Source organism: Dissoconium aciculare, assembly GCF_010015565.1.
Source record: "Dissoconium aciculare CBS 342.82 unplaced genomic scaffold K489scaffold_9, whole genome shotgun sequence".
In the NCBI taxonomy this organism is placed as follows: Eukaryota; Fungi; Ascomycota; class Dothideomycetes; order Mycosphaerellales; family Dissoconiaceae; genus Dissoconium; species Dissoconium aciculare.
In genome coordinates this window covers 825296-843329 of record NW_022984959.1, presented here as the reverse complement: position 1 = coordinate 843329, position 18034 = coordinate 825296, and the positions used below count along the sequence as shown (strand labels likewise).

Below are 18034 nucleotides of genomic sequence, written 5' to 3'. Positions count from 1 at the left end.
TCCGGGCTTTGTATGGGTGGCAACGACAAGCTCTCTCTCCCGTTTGTCTCCCTGCCGCTCTCCCTTCCTCTCCCTCTCACTCACTTTCTCTTTCGGTGTTCGAATAGAAAAAAAGGTCGCTACTGTGGATGGTAGCTCCGCCAAGGCTTCGAAGTGTTATCTTGACATCTTGCTACCAGCGCGAATAGCTCGGATGCTCCACCGTTGTCGTATACGACACCGTGGTTCGTTCATCGACCGCATCAACCCAGTAGCAGCACAGCAACGGAAAAAGCAACAAGTAGAAAGCCATCACCCCTGCCGCCAGTGTCGCCGCGCCGACTGCGCCCGCGATCGCACTCTCGGTCACCTGCTGGACCGCATGACCAGTTGCGATCAAGACCGCCGAACCTACAGCGCCACAGGCCGCCGCAAAGCCGACAGTGAACGACAATCCACTGAGATAATGTAAGATGCCGAACCCGCAGGACCTCGGTTCGTCCGTCTGCATCGCGCCGAAGATCACCCAGGAGAGGCATAAGACCAAGAAGAGGATCGCACCGCCGACCGCGCCATTCTGTGCTGAGGTCGCGACATCGTAGCCTGGCAGACAATCACCATCAGCGAAACCCAAACATCCGCGAGGCAATCGAAGAAGAAAACCCCCTATCACTTACCGTCGTATGCGGCTCGTCGCATGATCGCGGACCCGATCACGTTGGCGATGACGCCCGTCAAGCAACTACTAGGAGCGACCGCGATGACCGTGAGGAGTCCTGCCATTTTTCTCGATCTTGTTCTTTCGACGAGGTGCTTGCTATAGCAGGAATAGTATTCGGCGGTGAAAATAATTACCACTCGGGTCCGAAAAGAGAGTGCATGGATGGAGGGAGGACAGAGTAATCGTGTTCGGCCTCTTCATCTTGGGAGAGGATATACATATAATTTTCTCTCATCCGTCACTTTGTATCTCTCTTCTTTTTGCCCATCGGATCACGCGACGGCGGCTAGATAGGTATGCTTGCTCGTAGCGAAGGGAGTGCATCCCAACCAATTGGACTTTCCATGCCAAGGATACTTTCTCGGCCACAGGGAACTCGATGAAATGAGGAGAACATCGCTATGCAATAATGTAGTGTCGTACCTTCGTCGAGCCGACGTGGGACATTCCACGTGTAACATCTGGCATTCTTTGTGTCACCTGCCACCCGCCTGCGTCGGGCCACCTCTTGTGCGGCGATTGGTCCAGACGGGCTTGTATAGTCGCACAGGAATTACTCGGATGGTAAATGATTGTTTCCCCATTCCTTGCGGAGAACAGTAGGTATATTTAAACACTGTTCGAGAGAACCTGTCGATCCCGTGTCGCTGAGTTGCACGCTGAGGCAGGTCTTGTGTGCAGTGGTGGTCGTCCACCGTGTCGCGAGAACTATCCTAACCAAACCCTAAACTGACCCTAAAACCTGAAACATCCATGGATGCAGGTGCCCCTGGGCAACAAGCTGGAGAATTCTAGACGGGGCACTCCGACAGCCTGAAAGAACACAAGGTTTGGTTCGACCGATCTAGGTATCTTTGCAGCTGGAAACGATCGATTAATCTGTTAATCACCAGAACCAGCATCCGATGAGTCGTCAGAATGCCCTGTCCGATTAGACCAATGCCAAATAGTGGCCGCGGTTCACAGTTCCACGTACCAAAGGAACATTCTACAACGAACAATGTACAATTTAGAAGGCGATGTTCTACTTTTACATAACGATCACAACGACGAGACTGCTTTCGCGAGCCGGCGCGCTCTCCCGGCACCCAATCCTTCAATGTCAGGGATGCGCCCGGCACTCGCAGCGGTCTCGACCCGTTCCACCTCGCCGAGATCCTCCGACTTGATCTGCACCACGGATGCAACGTCGTCCGTTTCCTGAGTGGCTTCCAGCGCCGCCACAGGAGCGACATTGTCATCGCCCGCCGGCTCTTCCTTGATCTCGACCTTGATCTCCCGCTTGACCTTGCGTTTCGCCGGACTTCCCGCGACTGCACTCGGACACAGCTTTCGCTCGCTGAGATCGCATTCTCCGCAGCGACGGCCGATCGGGAGACAGATCGTCTGGCCGAGGCCGACGAGGAGATGGTTGATGTCGTGCCATTTCTCCCGTGGCAGCCAGGCCTCGAGGGCGGCCCGCGTCTGCTCCGGCGTGCTGGTCTTGTGCCAGCCCCAGAGGTTCGTGATGCGATGGACGTGTACGTCGACGCCGATGCCCTCGTCGCGGCCCCATGCGGCGGACATGGTGAGATAGGCCATTTTGGGGCCCACGCCGGGAAGAGATGTTAACCCTTCGATGGTATCGGGGATGTCGCCGGCGAATCGCTCTTGTAGTATCGCGGCGGTCTGCTTAATGAAGCGGGCCTTGTTGTTGTGGAAGCCGACTTTGGATATGAGCTGGTTGAGGTCCTCCTGGTCGATAGCGAGGAGTGATGAGAGTGTGAACCCGCCTGGGAGATTCTGCTGGAGGTTTTTCATAGCCACAGCAGTGACGGTATCCTTGGTTTGACTGGATAGCATCAGGGCCACGAGTGTTTGGAGACGTCGTTCGAGCGGTGGACGATGGTCTTCTGCGAGAGACTCGCACCCCATTGTATCGACAGGTGCTAGGTGCCGTTTGCGTAACTCGGTTGTGACGCTGTACATCTCCTCCCACCCCGCCGGCGGTTCGACAATAATGTTTCCATCTTCACTCTTGATTTGCTTAGCAGGCTGTCGCCTGGGTTTGCGTGCAGGCGTTGATGATGATTCGACCTTGGGAGCCTTGCGCGGCGACCGCCTAGTTTCCGTCACTTCGGTCTTGATGACGGCCGTCGTGCGCTTTCGCTTTCGAGATGGGACGTCATCCTCGCTGACTGGACTGTATGGCGGCGAGGATAGTTCACTGCCAGATGGACTGGACAAATCGCGTTGCGGGCCCGAGGAGTCGGTCGCGTTCAGAGAAAAACATTCGAGGCCAAGCCGACTACTGGTGGCAGGTCGTAGGGGTGCAGCGACACGTGCGGCCTGGCGCAGGAGACGTGGCATGTCGAGATGCAACTGGCGATGGTTGTCGACGACTAGCCATTGCGGCAGGCATTGGCTCCAGAATTTCGGCACTCGTGCACCTCTTCACAGCACAGAATAGCTAAGATCTCTATGCCCGATGCATGACGACGGGCGCACGGCCATCATGCAGTAGGGGCAATGCTACGAGCTGATTGGAGCGGCAAGTGCCGTTTAGATCTGAGGAGATCTGCATTGCTCCTAAGAGCCCTGGAGAGTCGAGAACTGTAGATCGGGGGTCCGCCCAGTTTTCACTTGAGCATCATCGCGAGGTTCCTTGATACCGTATAATGGCCTAGGTACAGTACAATACTTCTTTTGTGATGGTAAACCATGCGATTGCTAGGTGGCCTCTAGTGTACGCAGTCAGAGGATATCTGGAAAGCGTTCTCGTGCGTCATGATTCGTAATTCACTTGCCGCTATTGATAGGCGATTTCTTTCGGACGTTTGACAGTCGCCGCCTTCACCTCCAACGGCCGTATGTGAATCGATTGTGGCTGTGGGGGCGGACATTTTGGGAATTTAATTCGGCAGCCTGGGCCCCGTTACCCCAGAAGTCAATCGGAACAGCGGCGCAAACTTCTGCATGGATACATATGCAAGGGAACGATTGAATCCTGCCATTGCTCCAGGCATCACAATTAAAAGAGGCTGTGTATGTTGGACGACACTTTTATCATGCGTGTATCTTGCGCTTGGTTATGATGCGATACAAGCGATTCCGCAATTCGTTTCCACTCTGCTGCGTGACTTGCAGAATGTACTGTGGTGCTGTCAGCTGTGGTGGCCAGACACGTGCCAAACACTGCGAGTCGGTGCACCCGCGCGAACCCTTTCTCCGCCTCCGGCAGGTCCAATTTGCCACTGTCGGCGAGGAAGTGGACGTATATTAGATGCCGTACGTGGCGTGCTGCGAGTGACGTACGCCGGGCATGAAACAAAGACAATCCAGAGATCATTAGTCTGTGGAGGGGGAGGGATCAGGGAGGAGAGGTCGTACCGGTACCTGTTCTAGCTGCTGCTGGTGTACCTCCAGGGCTGTCACACCTGCGCCTCAAACCCAGGATGAGGATGTTTTGCTGTGCACCTGGCAGTCATGCGAATTACGGTAGCCATCTGATGTAAAGTGCTGTACAAATAGGGGAATGTTCATGGCTGTCACGAGATCATAGGATAAAACTCCGTCGGAATAATCATCCGCGCCATGTTGTCTGACGTTTTGACATATGATCATTACAAGGCAACACATACGACCGAGGTGTTTCCTGGCCCCTGGTGTGTGGGGCAAACAACGTCCACCGGGGCTCCGTGGCTCCTACTGATGAACCCAGCACAATACCGCCGGGAGGAAAACAACCTCTTCCATCACGTCTACCAGCAACCAAAGCATCACCGATGCAGATGGTGCTATTGTACTCTGCAGCGCCTAGAGTTCGCTTCACGGTGAAGAGATTAAAACAATGCCATGGCTGCCATATCTGCAGCTGGAAATCGTAGGACGTGCCAGAAACTAGTGGAGAAGCCGCGCATAGTAGACTCAGTGCCCGACCGTCGCTTGTCGTACAGTATCCTGGCACCGGCACGCCTGGCTGCCCGCTGCCTGCTCCGATGTCACGCTGATCACCACATACTGGACTGTAATTGTCTGCGAATTGGTCTCAGTTCTCGGACACCCCGCTCACCGAACTCACAAGAATACCGCACCATTGTGAAACATATTCTGAGCGTACACATCACGACGGCAGCACTCGATGGCGGTATCATGGATGACAACAAGTCACTTGAACGATCTGCTTAAGCATGCCCATGCGGTCCAACTAAAACCCGATAATGACCCAAAGTCAATTCAATGCCTAAGTGCTCAGTACACACTGTCCTCCACCGGACTGAAGGGCGATCATCGAAGAGGTGGAGTGTGGAAATAGGGTCGCCCGGCTTGTGATTGATCAGACGCCGGCGCAATTTTCCCCCGCCCGAACTTTTCGGAATGGGCCGTCAGACTTGTCTAATAAGCGTGCACTGCCGCACTCACATGCTGCTCGGCAATCTAGGCTCAAGGCAGCGAGATTCGGCCAGAGTTATTATATTGGACGTGAATCGTCTCTTCCTTTCATCCACCTCATCCTCTACGCACGACAACCTTTTTTTTTGTTCAACATCTTCGACACATTTCCCTCAAGGAGGACTACACAAAATCAAATTCGGCGAGACTGATTACGCCATATTCTTACCATGGCGGCCAAGACCACCACTTTCGACGCCTCTGCGGTCAAGGAGACCTCAGCCGGCAACCCTCTCCGCAACCCCAAGGATTCGATGAAAAGCACATGGCGACATGATTACTCACAGTGGAATATCCACCACTGGCTCATCCACCTGGTCAACATTTATTCCTGCGATCTGAAGAAGCCAATTCCGGTCCACCAGAAGGATGACCCGATCCCATACCTTACACAATGGTCGCTTCACCGATGGATTCTTACCCACGCCGCCTGGCCAATGGCTGTCCAATGGATCTACAACACCTACACCGGCGTGCAGTTTACTCCGATCTTCGCCTTCGTCTACTACATGATCTGCTTCCAGCTCAACTCTATTCACCAGCTGTGGGTGCTCCGCGGCATGGGTCACACCTTTGGATATTTCGATGGTGACAAGCACGGCCGTGACGAGGTTCCGGACGTCGGTGTTGCAAAGACCGTTCAGTCCCTGCTTCTCACCACCTCCATTCGACCCATCCTCGCCGTCTTCCTGGCCTACCGCGCTTCCGAGGGCGTTCACCTTTCCTGGTGGTTGCCCATCGAGGTTGGCCTTTACCCGATTATCCTCGATTTCTGGTTTTACTCTTACCACCGCGCGTGCCACGAGCTTGATGGTCTCTGGCAATACCACCGCACCCACCACCTCACAAAGCACCCCTCGCCTCTCCTTTCGTCTTACGCCGATTCCGAGCAAGAGTTCATCGAGCTAGCCCTCGTCCCCGTCCTCACCTACGGCGTCCTCAAGCTTTTCGGCTTCCCCATGCCCTTCTACGACTGGTGGGTCTGCCACACCTACATCATTTTCACAGAAGGTACGTTGAAATCTGAACATTTTCTCTCCATAAGGCGTGCCACTAACAATTTGAGTAGCATTCGGCCACAGCGGAATTCGTGTTTGGGGCTCACCGGCTGGAACTTTCTCCTACTTTTTGCGATTGACCGGCACCGAGCTTACAATTGAGGATCACGATATGCACCACCGCAAGGGCTGGAAGCACAGCTCCAACTACGGAAAGGCCACTCGCGTCTGGGATCGTCTTCTCGGAACATGCGGCGAGCGTGTCGAGGGTTATGATGCCAATATTGACTATTCAAACCACGTCAACCTTCCTGCGTACTGAGCGCACACGCGTTGTCAATGGGGCGCTGCTGCTGAGACGGTTAGAGCCGCTCGCGTTACTCGAATATTTTTGGAGGACGCGAAGCCCCAACAGACTTCCACAGTGTCTCTCGCTGGTGCAATGGCTCAACATGACCTGTTGCGGCCACTCTATTTCAACAATATCCACGATTGAAATCGAAAATGCCCATCCGGCTTTCGGCTAGCCAACTTCATGCAGGAGTTGATGCTATCTTTCGCTACCACCTTTGAGATGAGAACCGCGAGCGCCACAAGCAACAATGGTCGCTTACGCCCGTCAACATGTTGATGTCACAATTCATCGATTTTCCCTGCTTGGGGTGTTTTTTTGGGTTATTGCACGCGAGTTGCACACTCTCTGCGTTTTATATGTCTACAAATGAAAGAAATTGAACACAAGAAGAACATTTACCACACAAACTTATCCCAGATGATAGTGACTATTCTTCTGTGCATTGACTTCCACATCTTTGATGAAGGTCCTTGTAAACATACAATTCATTTTCATGAACATGCGGTGTTTCGAGACTCATAACTCTGCCGCCCAGATCTCGGACAAGAGAGAATCAACGCGATACAGGAGGAGGAGGAGGAGGAGGAGGAGGAGGAATGAATGAACTGAACTCTTCGGAGCCATCCTGGCGTGTCATCGATTGGTGACGTTGAATTGCGGAGATATTACACGCTGCAATGGAACTCATGATCGTAAATCTCCAACACGTGCGTCCGCCACAAGCATCCGCATGGCTGCGGATTGTCTGTATGATACCTACCTAGTACCTGGGTACCTACCTAGGTAGGTAGGTACGTACATGCACAAAGTACTTGTGCACTGCGCTTGTTACTGCATCACCTGGGCGGCACTTGTGAATTGGTAGTACAGACGTCCAAATACACTTCAGATCTGTCACACATTAAGGTTGTAGCACGTGACTTGCTTCAACTTGTTTGTCCGCTGTAATTATGAGTTGTCGCATTCCATCTTGACAGGCCCAGAAGCACTTCGCCGTTCACCAGTCACTGGGTCTTGTGATAACATCGGGCTTCAGCCGCGAGTACACGCGATGCCCTCGTCCGACTACGCCTCTGCCATCGGCGGCGGGCTGAAACTCAAAGGCGTCACGAGCGGTGGTATCGACAAAAAGAAGAAAAAATCCAAGAAGAACAAAGACCACAGCAGCAGCAGCAAACAGCAAGACGGCCTCCCCACTTCCACCGCCGCCGGACCAGACCATGAGCGCTCAACCACACCCCCGAGCAACAAAGCCTCACACAACGACGCAGATGAAGGCACCCACCCTCAAGACACCGACAGCAAATCACCGCAACGGGAAACCTCTCTAACAGCAGCACCCTCAGCAGTACGCTCAGCAGCACCCTATAAAACCGCCACACAGCGCAAATATGATGAACAACGCCGCAAACGGCTCGACGAGCGGTTGCGGCGCGAGGGCGTGCAGACGCACAAGGAGCGCGTGGAGCAATTGAATAAATACCTCTCTGGGCTGAGCGAGCACCATGACATGCCGCGCATTGGACCGGGCTAAGACTTGCCTTGGGGGAGAATGGAAGGATCAAACTATTTTCTGCGTTTGCTCTTGCTTCTTAATGGAAGGCATTGGAGGTGGCTGTGGATAGAAAGGGGAAGAAGCTGGGCTGAGGATGAGGGTCACAATATATGAGATTTTGGAGAGCCAACATCCCAACTTACGAAGGTCGACACGGCTTCGCGTGTCCCTCTATCACACAGCCGGAAGAGAACAACCGTGACTTGATGTCCTCGTCCATTATTAGCGATGCAAATGAGCTCACAAGCAGGCACTCACGACATCCACAGAGGAGAAGCTTGACCGGGCCGTCTTGATTGCAAATTTACACGATTCTGCCTTGCATACGTTGAAGACTATCAAATACCACCAATAAAGAAAATGAACATAATCACAAAGGAAGAGAAACTGATCGGGATGGAAAAAAGCCATCACCAAATTCGCATCGCCTGCCTCAACCGGGTGCGAGCAACCTTCCGGCCAACCTGTGCTTTCAGATCTCCTGCCGGGAATGCAAGTCCACTGTCCGCTTCACCTGGATCTGTTGAGGACCGATCAGCTCAAGCTGATGGTCACTCACCTCGTCACGACACGCAGTGATCTGGGTGCATGTCTCCTTCACGGGCGAACTAAGCGCGCTGTCGTCGGCATGGCTGGAAACGAGAGTTTCGTTGTCTGTACCGAAGGTCGTTGTCAGAGGCTGCTTCTCGGTCGGGCGCCGAGAGCCTGCACTGCAACCACCAGGGCTATCTTTCGAGGGAGATCGGCCTTGGAATTGATATGGCGCTGCAATATTATTTTGATTGGTGTTTGTTGAAGCCCAGATCGCCGAGAGTGGCAGGAAGACGGCGACGACGACGGGCATGAAGCTGTTGACTTGCTCATTCTTCAAGATCACGTAGCTCAAAAAACCGAAAATTGCTGCAGCCGGATTAGCGCGAGCCGAGAAAGCTCGACGTTCACAGGGGATTGCTCACCTGGGATGATCAAGGTCTGACAGCCCATAACAAAAATTATCTGCATTGGTCCGAACTGCTTGATGCCCATCTTGCGACGTTGTTGGATGGCGTGTGCCAACTTGATGCAGAAGATCAGGCTGAAGAAGATGATGCTGATCATCAGGCAAATGTTAGATGCAGAGCCGACCTGGTTCAGCCGCTCCCATTGCTCCTCAGTCGACTGTCCCACGATGGCGATGTTGTCCTTGATATTGAGGACCATGAGTGCGAATCGCGCGCCGACTGCCATCAACACGACAAGCACCGATGCCAGCGTGATGACGCTGCGCCAGAGTGAACTCAACGTGCAACAGACGATTCGCACTTGGAACATGAGGGAGAGCTCGATGATGACGTCGACGAAGAAGCTCATGCACTCGACAGCAATGGAGAGGTTCTTGGCCGTGGTGACGGAGTCATAGTATTGCGCGACCCAATTGTAGTAGTTGTAAAAGGGGCCTGTCACTCCGAAGCACGCCATGATATTCCGGGCGAGGATGAACACCAGGGACAGCACGTTGAGGATGAAAACCAGGCTGCGATGCTTGCCCGGCTTGGTGACCATGGCAAGGACAAGAAGCAGGATGGCCACCATGCCGATCTGGACGCCGAACATGATGCCCGTGTGTGTTGCCATAGCTTGCAGTGTGAAGACTGTCCGCAGCGGAATCGTGATGGTATCGATGCCATTTGGAGCGATGATGGTGATGTCTTGCCCATATGGGTCGAAGGTGGAGTAGTATTGGTCGTTCATCATGGCAAGTGCGGTGCTGGGAATGTGCAACGAGCAGCGTCTGGTCATCATGTGTCAGTAGGTGAACTCCTTAGCTGCATTGCCGATGAACTTGTCACTACATGGCAGCAAGACTCACGTTCTTCCTGGTGTTGCTGAGACGGCCGTTCAACATGCAAAGCTGAAAACTCGAAGTCTTCAGTGATGTTGTTGGGAAAGAAGGAGCGTGAACTGCCTTCATAGCCGGGTCGGCGTGACTTTTCTGTAAATCGCAAACAATGCAGACAATGGTGCTTGTTCAAAAAAGTCGTCAGAGGCAATTTCCACAGCCGTCCACTTCTGTCGTGATTGTTCAGAGGATATATTGCTTTGTGCAGACGATTGTCTCCGGTGCTTGCATCGAGCAATGTCAAGCTTGAGGTATGCCGATCCTGCCGTCATTGTTCATGGAGAGGAACAATACGCGCTCGCGCTCCTGAGCTTACCACTCACGAGGAAGGATCGAACGGCTACGTGCGTGAACGTCGATGCATTAGATACACTGGAAGGAACAAGAACTTGATTTCACCTGGGAATCAAGCGAAATTCAAGTAGACTCGTGCATCTTACGATGTTGTGAAGTTGTTGACCTGTGCAGCAATCGTCGCTGGCAAGGGATTTTGTGATTACATACCACCTACCTAGGTACCTAGGTAGATATCTTGAATCCTCAAAATGCTCTCAACTCTATTTGTACATGAATACAGTGGTATGACAAGTCTTGACCGATGGTACCGCGATACCAATCTACGTCTATCAATCGACGTCTGCCCAACCTTTTTGGGGAAATCACTCGAGCTATGCGGCTGAAATATGTATATACATATATTTCGTTTTTGACTAGAGCGATCAAACGTACAAAATGAATTAGCAATTGTGTGCAGACAACATCGAAATGCCTCTACCAGTCGTATGAAGAGCATCGGCGTCCTTTGGCGTCCGGATGTCATGCGCTGAGAACATCCCGGGTCTTCTTTGGCAGGCAGGAGCGAGCTCGGGTTTGTGTAACCGCCCTCCTACTCACCATCCTCCGTTTCACATTTATGATGCTCTTCGGCCCGCGAGGTTCGTGACGCGAGATCCAGGCATCAACGTCATCTACCACGTCCTTTCTTTTGCCTGATTTCTTTCTGTCGTTAAGTATCGTTGTGTTCTTGCACAATGTCAAATGAGACAGCGCTCATGATACCCCCATCCCTTGTCACTCTTTTCAAGCACCCTTGAGCCGAGACAATATCTTATGGGCTTCGAATCTGTGCAAGCAGGTCGATACGCACTACGACCAATCACCGGGAGGTTCCAGCATTGTAGTGTCCTAATAGAAGTCGACAACATGGATCAGTCAAGGCCATCCGCGTCTGTCGTTGAAGAGACACAAGAAGAGAGCGCAAACAATCACAGCCCGAGGCGTTGCTTCTGGCTCGCTGAAGGTCTGCCAGAATCCGGACAATTCATGGCTGTCAACACAAGTTTTGACTCGATAGTCCGATCATCATCACATCAATCACCCGATGTCAACGGAACGGTGTACACATACGCTTCGTTAGAGAAAGAAGATGCGGATGACCAGACGGAGTCCGAGAGTGAGGTCGACCTGCCGTCGGCTCAGAAAATGATCGAGTGTCCACCCGCCACAATATCTCCGGGTATTTCAAGCTTGTCTCGAGTTGCGGCGACGCGTTCGTCTAGTTCTACTAGCGACATGCGGCATTCTGTCAAGGATAGCAGAAATCCTTGGTCGACAGATGCACCTACCGGTGCCGGCCCTCGGCGAACGACAAAGCCGACGAGCTGTCACGCGGCTAAAAATAAGTCGCAGCCTGAAGCTGAACGCAGCACGAAGGAAACATCACCTCTTGCTATTGCTGGCTCAGATCCGCAAGATCTTCCTGCTCAACCGGGCCAAGAAGAAGAAAGAGACGAGCCGCCAATGAAACGATGTCGAGTGAGGAAGTCCCTTCGAACAAACGTAGGTCCAACGAGCAGTGGCACTGAGCCAGCGACTACTGAGTTGTTTCTAAGCAGCCACGTCCGGCTGGATGACAAGAGTCGGATATTTCTTGAGAGTCAAGCTGTGTCGACTGTCAAGAATCCTAAACAATTTCCGCCCGATTGGTCAACTCTCGTCCACGTTGTTCCCGACAAGGGCCCTTTCAGGACCGTCAAAGTACTTCGGACGCTGACCGCCGGGGGCGTCGTGGTGAAAAGGAGTTGGATCCGCGAAAGCCTGCGCAAGTCAAAACTCGAGAAGGTGCGCAATTTCATTCCCAACGCACTCAAGAATAGTATCGGGCGTGACCGTAAGTCGGTCTTCGCCAACAAAACGCTCATATTTACGTCGAAGGCGCACAGCCAGATTGAGCAGTGGGAAGAAGTCTGCGGGTTAGCGATTGAAGCTGGCTGTGCAAAGATCTGCGTGGCCTCGCAAGCTCACTTGAGTTCTCCGCCCCCAGGAGGTAATGTATGCCTTTTCGGAGAGAACAAATCCAGCGACAAGGACGCAGCTACGTGGATCCGCGTGCATCATCGGGTTGTGTGGGATAGACATCTACTCGCACGCGCTATCATTGCTGGCGAATTTGACCCCAGCGATGCCAAATATCAACTTTGTCTGCCACTCGGGACGCAGTCGATCCAGTATGAATATTGCTAGTCCGTACGGGAACCACATTCGTCATGGCCGGAGAGCGGTGATCAGCGAGCACTTGTCTGTTTTTGTGTTGCATGCGCTCTTTTAACTCCCGGAGTTGCAAGCCGTCGTCACGCTGCCTCCTGAGAAGCGAGTTGTGAGCACCAAGCCGGATGTTCAAAGTATATCTGTACCATGATTGTAGGGAAATTATCCATATAGCTACAATAGCAACTGTCTTTCTGACGATAGAAGCCTCAATAGCAAGCCTATTGAATGGCGTGAGAGCCTGTCTACCTACCCAGGTAGGTTGTCATCTATAGCTCACATCGCGGGCGCGAATCCGCTGCTGCCCGAAACGCTTACCACGGGTTTCGGAACAGGTCGAAATGTAGGAAATCGACGAAATCGATCACGAATGACACCTGAAGATTCAAGCGCCATCGGACCCTGCCTGCATTTGGTGGAGGGAAGTCTGGAATGCCGAAGACAAAACCATCATCGACCAAAGCGCAATCGCTTGAAGCATAACAAGACATGCAGTATACTCTATATGCGCGTCAATGAGAACCCTCATATCCATAACGAATATCGAAGACCGATGTCCAAATCTGGCAAAGTCTGCCCACTCCGCTCTGCGATTCGAGAGTTTGCCTGCGACAATTGTAATTTGCAGAGACAAAGAGGAGGTGCGGAGCCAGTACCGTGCAGTGCAGTCCTGACCGGACCGATTGAGATTTGCAGAATAAGGCAGAGGCTGAGGAAGCGGGCATCATGCACGCAAGAGTCACGACAGCACTTCAATGTTTGGTATGCAAATATTGGCTGTCTCACGTTTGTGGAGCAGAACAACCAGAGGACAGATGGCTTCGGGGGCTGAAGGGCATCTCGCTCTCCGCAGACGAGTTAGGATGCCCCATCCAGGCCGCGATGACTGTGATACACACGCGCAGGGAAACACAAGAAATAATTCTCTCTCGTAGTATCTTGAAGGGCTGAGACACGATCATGATGTTGCAGACGCCATCCCTTTACAGCAGACTATTCGTTTTGTCGATCGGCAGTGGTCCCTAATTTGTGGCTCTCCGTCGCAGGGAGAGTAAGAGGATATTCTCAACAGAAAGGGGACGCTTTCAATCGCATGTCTGATACTGTACATGTGAGTTCCTGCTGCACGATGCAGCATGTACAAACACAACGGCAATGGTTGTCGGCCGACGTCTCCGCCACGCCACGCCGCCGACCAGCAAATTTCCCACGCGTGAAATGAGCTTTTGAGTAGTGCCCGCGATGGACAAACCTTGGGAGTCTGGACTCGCCATCCTATGGGAGTGCCGTTTCCTCAACTTCGGTTTCCCATGCCTTTCCTCGGGTCCGAGTAAGCTAAGGAGAAATCCTCCTTTCGACTAGTGCAGCGTGCGCAGGTACCAATATCATTTCCAAGGTTGGGTGGACCGGCGCCTAGCTGCTCTGGGACTTTGCAAACATTTCACGTGTTTGTGTTTGTCGATCTTCGTCTTGCGACATGCCGCAAGCGATCGTCGTCGCAGAATGTCGAACAGAAGCGCATGTCGATCTCGAAGACGATCATTTACTCTGGACAGACTTGATTGACTTTCAAATGCCGGTGTACGGTCTGCTCACAGCTTAGGTCTTGACTGGCGGTCGGTGACAACTCGCGCGTGCACGATCGATTTCCATATGCAGACTCTATCTCCTCGCACGCACCGTACCTGGTACTAGCACCTGTGGACCACGCTACAGGACGGTAGTCGGTGCCTTCGACTTTGGCTCACGACCTAGGTATAGCACGTTCATATCTCGCTTCTACAGAGCGCTCCGGGTGACCTGCTATAGGCAACTGTTAGACTCTGCGTGGCTGAATGCCGTGGCGGCGAGTCGGCAATTTGATGCCCAGGTCTGCATGTTAAGCTGTATCGCATACTGAATAGCTAGCCGCATGCCCGCTCTTCCCTTCGCATCAGTCCTATAACCTGACGGGCCTGCTATCGAAGAGATCATTTGTCTCATCCCAGCCAGGCGCAAATGCAGTTGTCGACGAAGAGATGGAACCCGGCCGAATTGCTGCAAAGCCCGCTTTCCCGCGCGGAGCAAGGGTATGATCATTATTACTCTGAAACCAATCTGTCATGGCAGCGCAGTTCCCAGCGGGACTCTGGAGCATACAAGACAATACGTCGCCTTGACCAATCCCCTTCACAGACATGAGGACTGCCTCTGCCCTGTCTGTATGTGCGTCGCCTTTATTCTGCGACTGGTTGGGCTCTGCGACAGTGACGCGCTCTACTTCAGAGATCCACCTTGTGATGTGGGACAGCGTGAGGTGTAGAGGTGCGCGCATATAAATCGGCTTAAAGATCTCTGGCGCTCTTACTCGAACCGATGGTCAGGAAATCTTGATCGATCACATTCATTACCACCATTCACACTCTCTGATTTCTGGACATCTTATTTCTCGAGATAATCGCCACCGTACGATCTTTCACACCAACGATTCTCTGCAACGCCCGCGAGGAATTCTCGGCCAACGACCAGAACGAAGCGCTGGTTGGTGCTCGAGCAACGGACCGCTGTGACCGTGTCTTTGGATATTGGTTGTTCGTAGGTCCTAGTACAAGTCATTGTTGTTGTGACAATACAACTAATAAATGAACAACTAGACACCACACTAGCATCTGACCAATCCTCGACCGTTGTTAATTTCCCCTGTGCACAGCTGGGCAGTTGCGATTAGCGCGCCATCTTCAGCCATTGGCCCAAGAAGCCGAAATTGCAAAAACCTGGGCACGGACATCGTCTACACGCCCACCCACTCCTTGCATCGAAGCCAAAGCAAACACATTCATTCGAATCTTTTCCCGTCAACGTTGGCCCGGTCTCCTGTGCGCCATTCCCTTCTATCCACCCGGAGCTTCCTTCGCCTCCCTGTCATTCTTTGGATTACATCTTTGCTTCTTTTCCTCGACCACGATTGTGCGCCAGTAGACATAACTTGTCGTCGACCTCTACCATCTCGCACGCGATCAAGTCTCCATAGCGCATTGCCTCGCTCGACATCCTCTCGACAATGAAGCTCACGATTACACTATTGGCCGCCGCCGTTGCGGTCTCGGCGTCGCAGCAACACCAGCACGCTCACCAGCATCTTCACGAGAAGAGAGATCCGACACCCGCTGCTCCTGCTGTAGCCGAAGCCACTGAGTACGTCTATATCTTGGGGGGCAAGCCTATCTCCGAGGACGACGTCAACAGGGGCATCAAGAACGGAACGCTCGTGTGGGCCGACAATGGTGCTCTTGCCGCGGCTCCTCCTGTCAAGGCTGCTCCAGCGGCGACCTCTAAGCCTGCCCCGGCGCCTGCGCCCTCTCAACAAGCTGCCGCCGCCCCGGCCGCTGTCGCTGTCTCCGCGAATGTCGCAGTGAACGTCGGATCCGGCAACAAGCCGAGCGGCGGTTCACCCAGCGGCGGTGGTGGCGTCGACACTCCCTTCCCGGACGGCACTCTCGACTGCAGCCACTTCCCGTCGGACTACGGCGCGGTTGCTGTCGACTACCTCCACCTCGGTGGCTGGATCGGAGTGCAAAATCCTAAGAGCAATGTTGGTGGATTGTTGGACGCGATCGAGACCGTCGTTTCCAGCCTCTGCCTCGGTGGCAACTGCTGCCAGGAGGGTATGTTCTGCTCGTACGCCTGCCCGCCTGGCTACCAAAAGTCGCAATGGCCGGAATCGCAGGGCGCCACTGGTCAATCCGTTGGTGGTCTTCAGTGCAAGAATGGCAAGCTCCGTCTGACCAACACTGGCCTGAGCTCCAACCTCTGCATTAAGGGTAGCGACCAGATCACCGTCCAGGTCAAGAACACCCTCGGCAAGAACGTCGCTGTCTGCCGTACTGACTACCCTGGTACCGAGTCCGAGACCGTACCCGTTGATGTGGCTGGTGGTAGCACCAACCCCTTGGCCTGCCCTGACGCCGACAAGTACTACAAATGGAAGGGCGGTGCGACCTCTGCTCAGTACTACATTAACCCGGCTGGTGTCCCCGTCTCCGATGCTTGCCAATGGGGAACTGCTGCCAACCCGTGGGGTAATTTCGCGCCCACCAACCTCGGTGTCGGCTGGAAGGACGGCCGCGCGTGGCTCTCTGTTTTCCAAAACCACCCGACTACTGATGCCAAGCTCGACTACACGATCACCATCAAGGGTGACGGCATCAGCGGCACTTGCCGATACCAGAACGGTCAATACTGTGGCGGTGCCAACTACAACGACTGCAGCTCCACCGGAGGTTGCACTGTGAGTAACAATCAAATTTGGCAATACAGACTGGCAGCGAAACTGACAATAAATCGTAGGTATCATTTGGCCCTGGCAGCACCGCCACCTTCGAGATCTCATAGGCGGTCCCTCACAGCCTTTTCTCGAGCAACACCCGAACTACCTAAAACGCGAATTTGTCTGTCGATCTATCTCTTGATCTTTCTTGAGCGCAATTTCGTTTTTCTTGTTCCTTCTTCAGCGGCGACGCGACCCTTCTTCACCACGAGTAGCATAATGAAATTGGCCACCACCAGCTAATATATATGATACCCCCCTACTACCACTTTGGAATCAGTCGACCCAGCGGCATCGAGCATAATCAAACCGGTTACTGTTCTATCATCACATCAGTACGGCTTCAGTCACAGGAAATGCCTCGACCATCAGTGACGCGCGTGCGCGTCCATCGGGAGCTGGGCTTTGCGATGTTCGCACAAGAGGGCAGACCTTGGCGAGTCTGGTTTTGACCTATGTAATCGGTAGAAGGATGCCCCAGGGTCGGCGCCTGCGATTTTGTATTCGATCTTAGCGTATGGAAAATTTAATCCGCAACTTACTTTCTCTTCGCTGTGATGCCCCCGCTTCCAATAATGCAGTATCGTGTGTCTTTCAAGATTTCGACCCCCCCATTTCGCGAGTATTGGGGTCAAGGCTACATGGTGATGCCCTAGAAGACTCAGCACGCAATGTCTGTCCCTATCCCTGTCCATTCACCTGCTGTGAGTGGCCTATCAGGGCATATAATCACAAAGTTCTTGGAGACAGGCACGTGGTGGCGCAGACTGTCGTCGGTTGCATGCATCGAGTCTCGTCATCGCATCATGGCGCCATGGGTCGAGAGACAGTCAAGATCATGAACTTGATTCCCGCCAGATGTATATAGCATTGCAATACACATTATTGGTGAATTCACATCTGGTTCCTCAATACTTTCGCTGTACTCCACTGTATAGTCAGCCTCTCGGGTCATGACAGAAAGTCGATCGGAGCCTGCAGTATATTGATTTGAATAAAGCCTGTTGGAGAGTGAATGCCTTGTATTTTGGACACTGCTTCTTGCTTGTTGGATATTGAACTCCTGATGTTTGACAGGTAATCACAATGTTTACTAGGTCTTGGCCGTAGAGACCAGCCAGCCAGCAGCCCCACCACACGGCGTTCACGCTTGCGTGGGCTGCCACACACTACGTCGACGACCGCGCTCGTCCACCAGGCGCATGCCGCGTTTGCCAAATCATCATTACCTCACCAATTCATCTTCAATAGCCTTTGCGCCTC

At 53.1% G+C, this 18034-nt stretch overlaps 7 protein-coding genes across 7 annotated transcripts; 4 read left to right on the top strand and 3 right to left on the bottom strand.

The window, feature by feature from the left end:
- Positions 1-172: 172 nt before the first annotated feature.
- K489DRAFT_411589 (uncharacterized protein) lies at positions 173-762 on the bottom strand (the record flags this gene model as incomplete). Its single annotated transcript, XM_033607820.1, has 2 exons — positions 173-582; positions 657-762. 2 exons carry the CDS (start codon positions 760-762, stop codon positions 173-175), a joined length of 516 nt encoding a protein of 171 aa, XP_033458239.1.
- A 931-nt stretch (positions 763-1693) lies between these two features.
- K489DRAFT_382249 (DNA glycosylase) lies at positions 1694-3363 on the bottom strand. The gene has a single exon (XM_033605330.1). The coding sequence runs from the start codon at positions 3047-3049 to the stop codon at positions 1742-1744; it is 1308 nt and encodes a 435-aa protein (XP_033458238.1). The 5' UTR covers positions 3050-3363; the 3' UTR covers positions 1694-1741.
- A 1938-nt stretch (positions 3364-5301) lies between these two features.
- Positions 5302-6451, top strand: K489DRAFT_389859 (uncharacterized protein; the record flags this gene model as incomplete). The annotated part of the gene is made up of 2 exons (XM_033606549.1): positions 5302-6142; positions 6201-6451. The coding sequence occupies 2 exons, from the start codon at positions 5302-5304 to the stop codon at positions 6449-6451; spliced, it is 1092 nt and encodes a 363-aa protein (XP_033458237.1).
- A 1084-nt stretch (positions 6452-7535) lies between these two features.
- On the top strand, positions 7536-8018 carry K489DRAFT_402974 (DUF1754-domain-containing protein; the record flags this gene model as incomplete). The annotated part of the gene is made up of 1 exon (XM_033607069.1): positions 7536-8018. The coding sequence occupies one exon, from the start codon at positions 7536-7538 to the stop codon at positions 8016-8018; it is 483 nt and encodes a 160-aa protein (XP_033458236.1).
- An 839-nt stretch (positions 8019-8857) lies between these two features.
- Positions 8858-9947, bottom strand: K489DRAFT_382247 (uncharacterized protein). The gene has a single exon (XM_033605329.1). The coding sequence runs from the start codon at positions 9816-9818 to the stop codon at positions 8922-8924; it is 897 nt and encodes a 298-aa protein (XP_033458235.1). The 5' UTR covers positions 9819-9947; the 3' UTR covers positions 8858-8921.
- An 800-nt stretch (positions 9948-10747) lies between these two features.
- On the top strand, positions 10748-12657 carry K489DRAFT_382243 (uncharacterized protein). Its single transcript, XM_033605328.1, has one exon. It carries the CDS (start codon positions 11122-11124, stop codon positions 12439-12441), a length of 1320 nt encoding a protein of 439 aa, XP_033458234.1. The 5' UTR covers positions 10748-11121; the 3' UTR covers positions 12442-12657.
- A 2848-nt stretch (positions 12658-15505) lies between these two features.
- K489DRAFT_411584 (glycoside hydrolase family 132 protein) lies at positions 15506-16836 on the top strand (the record flags this gene model as incomplete). The annotated part of the gene is made up of 2 exons (XM_033607819.1): positions 15506-16732; positions 16792-16836. 2 exons carry the CDS (start codon positions 15506-15508, stop codon positions 16834-16836), a joined length of 1272 nt encoding a protein of 423 aa, XP_033458233.1.
- Positions 16837-18034: the final 1198 nt, after the last annotated feature.

What these genes read in the sequence shown, in the direction of transcription:
- K489DRAFT_382249 (XM_033605330.1), bottom strand. Translation starts at nt 3,049, where the DNA reads ATGCCACGTCTCCTGCGCCAGGCCGCACGTGTCGCTGCACCCCTACGA.
- K489DRAFT_382247 (XM_033605329.1), bottom strand. Translation starts at nt 9,818, where the DNA reads ATGACCAGACGCTGCTCGTTGCACATTCCCAGCACCGCACTTGCCATG.
- K489DRAFT_382243 (XM_033605328.1), top strand. Translation starts at nt 11,122, where the DNA reads ATGGATCAGTCAAGGCCATCCGCGTCTGTCGTTGAAGAGACACAAGAA.